The sequence below is a fragment of the Pteropus medius genome, unplaced genomic scaffold, assembly GCF_902729225.1.
Source record: "Pteropus medius unplaced genomic scaffold, Ma_sr-lr_union100, whole genome shotgun sequence".
In the NCBI taxonomy this organism is placed as follows: domain Eukaryota; kingdom Metazoa; phylum Chordata; class Mammalia; order Chiroptera; family Pteropodidae; genus Pteropus; species Pteropus medius.
The window spans coordinates 21,413,458-21,426,413 of record NW_024354502.1 but is presented as its reverse complement, the minus strand read 5'-3'; the positions used below and the strand labels follow the sequence as shown (position 1 = coordinate 21,426,413).

Below are 12,956 nucleotides of genomic sequence, written 5' to 3'. Positions count from 1 at the left end.
ACATATATCTTTATGGATAAACATTTTCAGTTTGGGGTGGTGGTGGTAAATGCCCAGAAGAGGGATTGCTGGGTCATATGGTAACTACTTTTATTTTTTGATGAACCTCTATACTATTTTCTATAGTGACTGCACCAATTGACAATCCTACCAGCAGTGTATGAGGATTCTCTTTTCCCCACAATCTCTCCAGCACTTGTTATTACTTGTCCTGTTCATGACGATAGCCATTCTAAGATATGAAGTGGTATCTCATTGTGGTTTTGATTTGCATTTCCCTAATGGCGAGTGAAGTTGAACATCTTTTCACATGTAAGTTGGCCATTAGTATACCTTCTTGAGAGAAGTGTCTGTCCAGGTCTGCCCATTTTTTAATTGGAATGTTTGTTTTTTATTGTTGAGTTGTATAAGTTCTTTATATATTTTAGTAAGTATTAGCCCCTTGTCGTAGGCATTGTTTGCAAATATCTTCGCCTGTTTAGATGGTTACCTCTTTATCTTATTGTTGGTTTCTTTGCTGTGCAGAAGTTTTTTAGTTTGATGTAGTCCCATTCATTTATTTTTGCTTTTACTTCCCTTGCCTTTGAGGTCAAATTCATAAAATCCTCTTTAAATCCAAGGCCTGTGAGTTTAGTACCTATGTTTTCTTCTATATAGTTTATTGTTTCAGGTCTTATATTCAGATCTTTTATCCATTTTGAGTTAATCGCGGTGTATGGTGACAGGTAGCAGTCTAGTTTCATTCTTTTTCACGTGGCTTTCCAATTTTCCCAGCACCATTTGTTGAAGAGGCTTTCCTTTCTCCATTGTGTGTTTTTGACTCCTTTGTTGAAAATTATTTGCCTATATATACGGGGGTTTATTTCTGGACTCTCAATTCTGTTCCATCATTCTGTGCATATGTTTTTCTGCCAATACCATGCTGTTTTGATTATTATTGCTTTGTAGTATCTTGAAGTCAGGCAGAGTGATACCTTTGACTTTGTTCTTTTTTTCTCAGGATTGCTTTGGCTGTTCAGGGTCTTTTGTGATTCCATACAAATCTGATGATTTTTTTTGTCCTATTTCTTTAAAAAATGCCATTGGGATTTTGATGGGGATTGCATTAAATGTGTATGTTGCTTTGGGTAATAAGGTCATTTTAACTATGCTGATTCTTGCAATCCATGAAGACTGAATATCTTTCCATTTTCTGTGTCTTCAATTTCTTTTAATAATGTCTTATAGTTTTCAGTGTATAGGTCCTTCATGTGTTTCGTTAGGTCTATTCCTAGGTATTTTACTCTTTTTGTTGTAATTGCAAAAGGAATTGGTTTTTTTTTTTTCATTTCTTTTTCTGAAAATTCATTGTTAGCGTATAGGAATACTATGGTGTTTTATACATTGATTTTTGTATCCTGAAACTTTACTGTATTTGTTTATTGTTTCTAATCGTTTTTTAATGGAGTCTTTAGGGTTTCCTATATAGAGAATCATGTCATCTGCAAATAGTGACAGTCTGACTTCTTCATTCCCAGTTTGGATGCCCTTTGGATGCCCTTTATTTTTTTCTCTTGCCTGAATACTCTGGCTAGGACTTCAACACTATATTGAATAATAATGGTGACAGCAGACAGCCTTGTCTTGTTTCTGATCTTAAAGGGAAGATTTTTAGTTTCTCATCCTTTTGGATATCTTGCCACCAAAAATCCTTGCAATCTTGGCCTCTCTGAAGTCCGAACTCTGTTCTGAATTCAGCAAGATTACAGTGCTTTTTGGGTTTCTTTCATGCTGTATACTGGACACTCGAGGCAGGAAGTAGGGGCAATGTAGGACTTAGTTCATATGCTTCCCTTCTTTCAAGGATCATCGTCCTGTGCTACCTGTTGTCCAATGTCTGAAAACCATTGTTTTATATATTTTGTGCAGGTTGCTAGAGTTTCGGCAGGAGAGTAAATCCAGTCTGTTACTTCATCAGAGCCAAGAGGAGAAGTTCCTTTATTGATTTTTTTATTGACATGTTTCTAATTCATTTATAATATTTCTGTCCTAAATATTCTAAAGATTTCCTTAGGAAAGTTTTCTCTCCACCAGATACATATTTACCCATATTTTATCAGAGTCTCTTTGTGGCTTCATTTTGCTTAAGAAATAGTCTCTTCATCTCCCTTTCTTTCATACTTTCCTTGCCCTTTCTCCCTTGTTCCCCATTCTCTCTCACTTCCTTTCCTCTTCCACAATTCCTTCTCTTCTTTTACCTTTCTTCCCTTACTGTTTTTCTTTTTCTCTTCCTGTTTTTCCTGTTGACCTCCCTTTCATCCTCCCTGCCTCCTATAGAGATAGGATAGATAATATAGTTTATTGCTGTATCCCAGTGCTTATTTTAAGACTGTCTCACAAAAATTAGACCCTCATTATATAAATTCTGTAATAAGTAATAAAATTTCACAGATAATAAAAAAATCTCTTATTCAGTTTTTTTCCTGGCACCTGTGACAATTCAGTTTAATAAACATCATTGGGAACCTATTGAGTGCCACAAACTATGCTACGTTGTTGAATTATAAAGATGAGATTACAACATTGGCTCTGCCCTCAAGGAATTTCTAGTATGGTGATAGAGATGAGCAATAAATAGATGATTTTAAATCTTTATGCTAATACATGGAGGAGGAGCATTTTTAGCCCAACCCAGAAGTTTAGGGAAAGCTTGCTAGAAGGGATGATGAATAAGATCTTGCAAGATAAATAAAAGTAGGAAGGGCAACAACAGTATGAATATACTTAACAATACTGTGCACTTAAAAATGATCAAGATGATAAATTTTATGTTATTTGTTTCCCCTCTCCTGCCCCTGCAAAAAAAAAAAAAAAAAAAAAGAATAGGAAGGGCGTTCCAAGTAGAGAATGGCTTGATCAAACTGTCACCTAAAAAATTGACCCATGAGAAATTTTGATGATATATAGTCCTTTCTCTTGCCTGGTTAATTATTTCAAACTGTATATTTACCTTTATATTTTTCCTTCTCAGAGTTGGGTATCAGAAATTAAAAAAGAAGAAAATAAAATACACTTTCATGAAACTGAAACATTTCCAGCAATGAAAGAAAATTTGCCTCCAGTTCGTAGCTCAGACAGCTGTCTTCATGTTGCCAAAGTAGGCCTTTTTGGTGTGGGGTGTGGGTGGCAGGGAAAGAAGGTTGTTGTTGGTTATTAAGAGAGTATCTCAGTTTAATCAATGTAGCCAAAATGTGATGTCCTTTAGGAAAGCCGGGGATCTTTTTAAGCTGGTGATGTGCCATTATCTTCTTGAATAGGCTGTATTTCATCACTTGGAAATCAAAATGAAATAGCCTTTTCCTTTGAAGACTTGCATCTTGAGTTTACTGCCTTTCCTCGTTTTTTTCTTTCGCTGTTCTGTCTCTTGTATTCTGACCAGTTTTGATGAGCATATAAGATCCAATTCAGTGTGCGAGAATTTCAGGGAATAATTTTATGTATCCAGTAGAAGCAGAGAGGAAATAAGTTCATACATAACTAACTGTGAATTTAAAGTATTAAACAGATACTTTCAAGCAGTTATAAATGTCTTTCCTTTGATCGGTGCATGTTTGTTTTCCCCCTTATCCCCAAACCCTTATGATTATTTCTCTGTGGTTCATCCCTATTTTGTCATGTAGACCTCTCCTTTTTAACCCATGGATTCCATAGAGAAAGGGCCTTTTGCAGTTCCAGGTCCATTTACTTAACTTTAAGTTGAAACTGAGCTTCTTGGCATCCGCTGGACCATGATATTACAGAACTTAGCCCTTGTGTCCTGGACACTGGGGGTCTCTGGGCTTTCATGTGGATCACACGTTCCATTCACTCTGCCCCATTTTTTTTTTTTTTTTAACTTTCATTTCAGGAAGGTTGGCTACCCTAGTCTCTTCATTCTGGGCTAACTTATTCTTGTTATTCTCATTTCCTCTTTGAATCCTCAATTTTATTTAAAAAAAATCCATCGCCCTCATCACTCTGCTCTCTGATAATTTACTTTCCTGGGTCTTTTTACTCCCCATTAGGAATTACTCAGGTAACTGAGGTATACAGTGTTTTTGTTGTTGTTGTTGTTGTTTTGGTTTGTTTTTTTTTTTTTTTTTTTGCCAGTGATAAGGATGCTACTATCTATAATCAATGAATTTATATTTATTGAACACCTATTATGTGCTAATTCTATACCCAGAAAGTATAACAATGAATAAAGCTTGGTCTCTGCCCTCAAGGAGCTTATGGTCCAGTGGGGTAGGCATAGTGGTTCTCAAAGCATGGTCTGTGGACCCTGGTCATCCCAGAGATACTTCCAGGGGGTCCAGGAAGTCAATGCTATTTTGACAACTAATGCTAATGCTCTGTCTTTTTCATGGTGTTGATTTACCTCAGCACAAACCAAGGCAGTGGTGCCAAACTGTACTTGTAGTCATTGTTTTCTCCACTGCTCTACACTCACAGTAATAAATTCCAACTTAACATAAAAATGTCTTAGATGAAATACTAAAACTTATTTTGTTAAATCTTGAATCTTAGGACACGTGTTTATAACATTCTGTGTGACAAAATGGGAAGTATGCAGAAAGTACTTCATCATGAAGTGAAATATGATTGTTATCTCTGGAAAAACACTTGGGTGATTAAGTTGCCAGCTTTAAGTAGCCACTTTTTCCTGGAATAATTTATATTCAGAAGAGCGACTGACAAACTGGTTATCAAGACTTGGGTTTTTGGCAGACATTGTTTTGAATATGAATGAAGTGGGCTTGTCACTTCATGGAAAACTACCGACAGTGTTTTTTGCCAGTGATAAAACCTGAGCTTTCAAGTACAGTTGAGAGTATTTCATATTCTCATGTGGCTCTTGAATGTAAGCCACATTGTGACAAAATAATTTTCCCTTAAAGAGAATACTTAAAGACTTTTCTGATGAGCTCCATGAATATATGAACAAATACCATTTTTTAATTGTATAATGAAATATTTGACTGTTTAGAAGGTCTGCATAACTCCAAATGACTAATGCACAATGTTACAAAACTGCATGGGTAAATGACCCATTCAAAATGGTTTCAGATTATGACTAACCTTTAAGAAACCATTTAAGGAACTATGTGTGAGCCTAATGGCTGTTGATGCTTTCTTCTCATTCCCTTCTGGTGCTCGCAGTTGGCATAAGACGTAGGTTGGGTGACTTAATAGCCCCAAGTTGGAGCACGGACAAGAAAGGGCACATGACCCAAGCTAACCAATCACAGTTCTTCCCAGAGATTTCTCTAACTAAAGATAAAGAGAAGAGTCACTCTCCTTTTCCTTTCTGATTGGGAAGCCTGTGAGGTTATAACCCCAGGCTGTTTGTGACCATGTTTGCTACTACTTGGAAAAAACAAGTAGCCAGCAGGGAAAATGAAATCAGTAGGCAAAGAGAAGCAGAGACTAGGGACTGTGGGGAAAGAGAGCGAGTGCTGGAGAGAGATCATATGAATCCTTTACCTAGCAACACATTTGCCCTAGCATCAGTTTGGTTACATAAGCTAATGATTTATTCTTTTTAAATAGAATTAATCCAAGTTGGGTGTCTGACATTGCAAACAAACCAGCTTTGACTAATACAGCAATGTAGTTATTTCTATGTATCCAATGTCTAGGTTTTAAAAGAATGAATGATAGTTTAGTACTTTTAAAAATTATAATATAATCACTAATAATCACCTTTCACACATGTGCATTTTTAAATTTTATATATGTACTTAAAATTCTATAGATTTCTCCCAAAATAAACTATACATTTTAAGTCCTTTTAAAGCCTACTATGTATTATGTTAATAATTTTAATACTGGGGTTGTTTTGACTTCAAGGTTACCTATTTTTTTATCTTTTCAATTTGTATATCTTAATCCAATGCTTTATGTTGCATTTATAGTAAAACCTGCTAATCTTATATTCAGTATGTCTCATAAATATGATTTAATTATTTCAGGAAAAATGTTCTAAAAGTAGACCAGCTAAAAAGAAAATTCCAAGGGATTATGCAGAGTGGGATAAGTATGTTTTATATTTCTTTGCTTAAAATTTGTCACTGAAAAGTTCTCTACTATAAAATACTGTAATAACTTCTTAATTATTGTGAACCTGAACATGTTAAGAATACCAAGGTACTTCAATAGAGTACTAAGAATATGTGGTCACTCTTGATCTTGTTTTTCCATTAAATAAAAATCTCCTACAAAAATATCCTTTTGTTTATAAGAGCAACCAACCAAAAATAACTAATGTAATCCTTATACCCATCCAAAATAAAAAAGGACAGAAATTTCAAATTGAGATAAATTTGCCATATTTTAATTACAAAGTTCTGAAGAGTTTAGGCCTGATTAAGTTCTCACTAAATTGCATGGTTTCCAAGAGAGCCTCCAGATAACTTGTAATACAAACCTATTTTGCATTTTTGGAATATGTATTTAAAGGCACAGTGATACAAATATAAGAATATCAATAATAAATTTTATTTTCTTACATGTATTGTACTTTTTTCAGTTTTTATTATTCTTTCTTTTAAGATTTGACGTGGAAAAGGAATGTTCAAAAATTGATGAAGATTACAAAGAAAAAACTGTAGTAAACAACAAGTCACATTTGTCTAAAATTGAAACTAGACTAGACACAACAGGTAATTGGGGAAAAATGAGAATAATTTAGTAGTCTTTACATTTTTTCACTTTTAATAAAAGCTGTCAAACTAGAAGACATTCTCTTAAAGTGTTGCAGATTTCCATTATAAGTTAATGGATTTTCTCCACAAGTTGACCACTTCTAACAAATTCAGATCTATCCTTCAGCTAATTAATTTTATATGAGTAATAGTTTTACTATTTAAATTTAGTAAGACTTAAAAATATAAACCTATTTTTTACTGTAATTTATTTGTTTTTCATTCCTCTTTTGAATCCCTTTTTCCTTCAAATTTCTCACATTTTTTTTCTTTTTGCTTTGAAACAAAAAGATGGAACAGTTTGGTTTCATTTGAAGTCCATAAATGTATAGCACCTTTGAAGTGAAACCTAAAAAAACCTAAACCATCAAAAATTGTGAATGATTTAAAAAAAAAGAATCATTCTTAAACTTAGGAAACTTTTCATTTTTAAAACTTTATTTTGTAATTTTTTACTTCTGTTAAAATAAGGATTCTTGGATTAAAATTTTTTTTTAATTTTATTAAATTATATTTTAGCTTACAGCAGGTAACATTTATTTCTAGGTCTAACTGAGAAGGAAAAGGATTTTCTTGCTACTCATGAAAAGGAAAAAGGAAATGAGGCTTTCAACTCAAGAGATTATGAAGAGGCTGTGAAGTATTATACAAGGTGAGCAGATTTTTGTTGTGGTTTAAACTTGCCATTAAAAAAATGACAATATTTAAATTTAATTGTTGAAATGATATAAATAAGCTAAATAGTTTATATCAGAATCACTAAAGATATTATATTTGTGATTTATCATAAATTCACTTGTGTTCGCCTTGTTTTTTCAATATTTTTCTGAAAGTTTCCACCTACTTCCACTTTTGACAGAAGTCCAGACTTTCCTATTTTATAGAGAATTTAGCAGCCATCTAAAAGGAACTGATAGAAAGTCCAAAAAGCATAGAGGTTAAGAAGTCAGACTGCCCGGATCTACTCCCGGTACTTATGGTTCTACCTCTTACCACAGGGCGTTTACACATGCTGGTTCCTCTGTCTAAAATACTCTTCTCTCCTCTCATTATCTTTTAATTCTGACTTGTCCTTCAGATCTCAGCTCATGCTTCACTTCTTTGGAGAAGACTTCTGTGACATCCCAGACTCGCTTAAATCTTCACTTTAATACATTCCCACCACCACCGCCCCTCCTCACCAACTGATAGGCTCCTATAGTAATCTTATCTTTCTTTTATAGCACTTGTTACATGTACAATTTAAGTTTGTGTGATTTGATACTAACAGGACTGTAAGCTCTGTAAGAGCAGAGGCTACTCGTTAGTTTTTTTATACCATTGTATTCCCCAGCAAAATACCTGGTTCACAGCAGGTGTTCAATAAAACTTGTATGAACTTTTGAAGCTCTTACAGTCTACGAAAAGTAAACTGAAGTTCCTAAAATGCTGTTATAGACAAACTGCTTATAGAATCACTAATCCACTTTTGGAAGGAAGATTTTTTTTCAATATTGTTTGTGTCTCTAGAGAAGTTTTTCTTGGACTGTTTAAGTGAACATGCGAGGTAAAGAGGATATTTATGTATCGGTCATTTAGTACAGCCTCCCCTCTCCAGCCAGTGTGGATGTCAGTTCTGACATTGTTCTTTTTCTTGTAGATTTCCACTGATGGAGAATGGCTTATCTATTATAAGGGACAAAATTTTTCTTGTGTTCTTTTGAGAAATCAAGGAGTTGAAGAATTAAAGCAGCATAGTGTGATGGTTGAGGGAACTCACACTGCCACTTTATTCCTTTGGGCAGATTCTTCATCTCTTTTGCCTCAGTTTTCTCATTGTGATGGGCTATAGTAGTGCCTACCTCAGCGCAGCTATGAGGATCAAATAAAACACACCAAAAGTCAAGTCAAGATAACATGGTGACAAAGAGAGCAGGTGTAGACTCTTTGGGTTTGAATCCTGACTCTTCCCTCTACAAGCTTGTGGCCTTGGGCATATTACCTAACCTTTCAGTTGCATCTATTTTCTCATCTGCAAAATGGGGAGAGCGGTGATACCGCCTTTGTGGATTGTAATGAGGATTAGATGAGTTTAGCATCTAGTGCCTGGCATATGGGAGGCACTCAGGATCTGGTACTCTTATTATTTATTCTTACATAAATTTTCCATGTCTGATATCTACCCAACCATATAACTTCTTTATGATCTTAGTAAATTGACCCTTTTCATGACTCCATTTTCATCTTCTATTCCTCTTTCGAATTTAGAAAAGTCAGTGTACTGATACCCTTATCTTTCCTATATTTATGTATAGGCTGTTTCACAGCATTCCAAATCAACTTTTTAAGCAACGGTCAGATATGTTTTAGTTTTTATTTTTATTATTTTGCACTCATACCCTTAATCTAACAAAATTTGCTCTCTGAAAGTCTGTGTTCTTTATTCCACTGACTACCATCCTCTGTTTTATTAAATTTGTTTGATTAAATTATGATCATTTCCTTAAGGTTAAATCTACTTTTAGATTACAAACTAACTTGTGTCTGTTAACACAATAACAATTTAATAAAGGATATTAGTTGTGGTTGGTTGCTCCATTTCTTTGCACTTGGAGATTATCCCTACCATGTGGAAAAAAAAGTTTTTGATATATGATGTGAACTAAACTGTTTTTTAGGAGCTCTATGATAGTTACATTCCCATGTTACCTCTTAAGCTTGAGTCAACTTTAAACTTCTTAACTAGATATTTAAGTATCTGTCTAATGTTGATTTAGTATGTTTGTAGAATTGTATCTTATTACTTTTGATGATGCTGGCTATATTAGTTTACTGGGGCTGCCATAACCAAGTACCACAGGCTGGATGGCTTAAAGAACAGAACTTTCTTTTCTCACAATTCTGAAGGCTAGAAGTCTGAGGTCAAGGTGTCGGCAGGTTTGGATTCTTTTGAGGCCTCTCTTCTTGATTTATAAATGATTATCTTCTCTCTGCATGTTCAAGTAGACTTCTGTCTGTGTGTGTCTGTATTCTAATCTCCTCTTCCTATAAGGACACCAGTCATACTGGATTAGTGTCCACCTTCATGACCTCATTTTAACTTAATCACATGTTTAAAGACACTGTCTCCAAATACAGTTACATTCTGAGGTACTGAGGGTTAGGACTTCACCGTATGAAGTTTGGGGGGCACAATTCTGCTTATAACACAGGATATAACTGTTTCATTTATAACTTTAGCTGAGTTTCTCCATCTTCTTATATTTACCACTGGCCTACCTGTTGCCAATGAGTGTCTCTTTTATAGAAGCCTATCAGTGCTTCCCACCGTAGCGGCCTATAACAACCGAGCTCAAGCAGAACTCAAACTACAGAACTGGAACAGTGCTTTTCAGGATTGTGAAAAGGTCTTGGAGTTAGAACCTGGAAACTTAAAGGGTAAAGAATATTTATAAAATGCTTTTAATTTACAGTAGGATCCACTCATATTTGCCCTAAAAATATTTCAAATAAATTAAAATTTCTACATGTGAAATTTACCTTCATAAAATTACTTTTAACTTCATGTTTAACTTGGAATTTAAGTTCCTGATTATTTGCATTGAGGTAGTATTTTTGAAGAACTATCTCAAGCTTGCATTTAACTGTGGGGTTTTTTCTTTCAATTTTTTTTTATTTTGTAAAATACATGTAAGATTTACTATCTTAATCATTTTTAAATGCACAATTCAGTGGTATTAACTACATTCATACTGTTGTACAGTCATTACAGTGATGATTATAGGGAACATTTTTATAGAAAATGAAATGATTATAGGGAACATGCTTATAGAAAACATTTTTGTTTAGTAAAAGCTTCCCAATATTGCAGTACAGTGTGGTGCCTCTGAAAGGTTGAAGTTTAGAGTCTCTGTTTTTGCAGAAGCTGGCAGGGCCTGGGCTCTCACAGGGCCAGATGGTTGGAGGGGACAGTTGTCTGATGCAGCCTCTTCTCTTTACCTCAGTATCATTTTCTTTGTGTTCAACAATATGAAAATGGGTGTAGTTAAGCTCTGCACGACTGCATCCTAAACTGTTCTGTGCTACTTATATTTTTCCACTTGAGAAATATGTTATAACCATAATACCATAATGATAAAAAAATGTATCTTTTATTTCGGTAAATTCCCAGCTCTTCTACGCCGTGCTACTACATATAAACATCAAAACAAGCTCCAGGAAGCTATCGAAGATTTGCGTAAAGTACTGGATGTTGAACCTGATAATGAGTTGGCCAAAGTAAGTACAGAAAGTGATTCCTCATGAAATTCTATAGCTTACTATTTCTGTATTTACATTTAAATGATATCAATCTTGCTGCATACATGATGTTGAGGATTAAGTCACAGCTTTAAAAAGCAGGTATATCCCAGACACCCCAAAGTGTTTATATCTATTTGAAATGGAAGAAAGTAATACTTTTCTTTGAGCTAATCTCAGCTTATTATACAGAGTAGTATAGAAGTTTCCTAGGTAAGATTAGGCATGAACTTGATGGCTATGAAAGAGTGTTTCTCTCTGTAACTTGCATGGTAAAAATTGCATCATCGACAGCAGACTGACTCAGATATGCACTTAAGAGGATCTGTGTTAAGGCCTGAAGAGTAGAAGTGCTGAGAACCGTGAAGGTCTGAGATTTTACCCTACTTGCAAATTAACAAGAAGAATATACAAGACTAGAAGAATACACAAGACTCCTGGGTCAGACTCATGGCATGGCAAGCCGATGAGCTTCAAGTTCATTTCAGTTCCCCTGGCCCTCAGGTCTCATGGGGGTGCGCAGAATGGCCCAGATAGATGCTGCACTATGCTGAAAAGCAACACAAACTTTTCTGAAAAGTGATTTAAGTACATTGCATCAAAGATCTTAAAAAATACATATTCATTAATATCTGAATTTCTAGATTTATAACCCAAGTTACAGTTGAGGAATCCCAAATTTGTGAAACCCCCATCTTTCATAATGGGATGTAAGCAAACCTGTCTCAGTATAAGAGGGAAACATCTTTATTTTACTGGAGAGCAAAGAAAACTTGCTCTCTCCTCTGAAGGGAAATACTCTTATTTTCCAAGGCTGTTCTCAATACAAACATCCTTAAAGATAGTTTAGAACAAAGGCTGTTTAATTCCTCTGCTCACAGTATATTTAGAAATGTAAGAAACCCATGGAGAACTGTCTTCCAATAATAAGTTGTTAATGTTTCCACGTACACCTATTGTGTTATCTATCGTACTTTCTCTGAGGGGCAGCTGACATCCCTAGTGTATCAGCTGCATTTGGCAAGTCAGCATTTCAGTGGATTCGATTTAGGGCTGAGCATTTTTCCCCATAGTATTTCCTTTTTATTATGTTATATTTAGTGTGTGTGTGTGTGTGTGTGTGGTGTGTGTGTGTGTGTGTAAACATATCTAGGAAGATGATCATCAGAATAGCAATAGTGTTACCTGAGTAGCAGGATTTCAGATAAGTTTTCTTTCTTTTTCGTACTTGTTATGCTTTAAGTTTTTTATAACTGACATGTATGATTATAATCAGACAAAGCAATGAATTTGTTTGGAAAAAAAAAACAGACCACCATAAAAAGACTTACCTTGGTTACTTTTATTCACTTTCTGATAGCTTCATACTCTTACCTGAAAGAATGTGTTATATTTTTTTTATTAAATGAAAACATAGTCTTTAATATGGTGATTATGTTGCAGAAAACTTTGTCAGAGGTTGAAAGAGATCTGAAAAATTCTGAACCTGCATCTACGACTCAAACGAAAGGGAAAAGGATGGTTATTCAGGAAGTAGAAAACTCGGAAGATGAAGATGGAAAGGACAGTGGAAGAAAACATGAAGATAGCAGTGAGGATACAAGTAAAACATCTTTTCTCTTTTGATTGTGCAAAAAACTGCCTTTTTATGTGACAAGCTGTCTCAAATTTTCTATTTGTACAGAAATTCTTAGTCTGTCAAACTTTTCCTAGCTTTATCTTGTAAATTCACAATTAAGTTTTTTCTTAATCTTTTTCTTAATGTAGCTCTTTTTCTTTTTCCTTTTCTTCGTTGAGGTATAATTGACATATAACATTAAATAGTTTCAGGTATATATCATAATGATTTGATATTTGTATATATTGTGAAATGATCACCACAATGTCTAGTTAACATAGCTCATCTTTTTCTTAATACAATCTCCCAAACCCATTTTTCTTCTTAAACTGACACAC

General features: G+C 34.5%; 1 protein-coding gene across 3 annotated transcripts in view; it reads left to right on the top strand.

The window, feature by feature from the left end:
- The window catches only part of SPAG1 (sperm associated antigen 1), a 58,443-nt gene that overhangs the window by 9,338 nt on the left and 36,149 nt on the right, over positions 1-12,956 (top strand). For 2 of the 3 annotated variants that reach the window (XM_039854004.1, XM_039854002.1), the window contains exons 4-10: positions 3,011-3,136; positions 5,991-6,055; positions 6,571-6,680; positions 7,269-7,374; positions 10,009-10,139; positions 10,873-10,979; positions 12,444-12,603. In XM_039854004.1, the coding sequence (XP_039709938.1) occupies positions 3,011-3,136; positions 5,991-6,055; positions 6,571-6,680; positions 7,269-7,374; positions 10,009-10,139; positions 10,873-10,979; positions 12,444-12,603 (805 nt within the window). The remainder of the gene's footprint in view (positions 1-3,010; positions 3,137-5,990; positions 6,056-6,570; positions 6,681-7,268; positions 7,375-10,008; positions 10,140-10,872; positions 10,980-12,443; positions 12,604-12,956) is intronic. The other variant, XM_039854003.1, reaches the window with a different exon arrangement.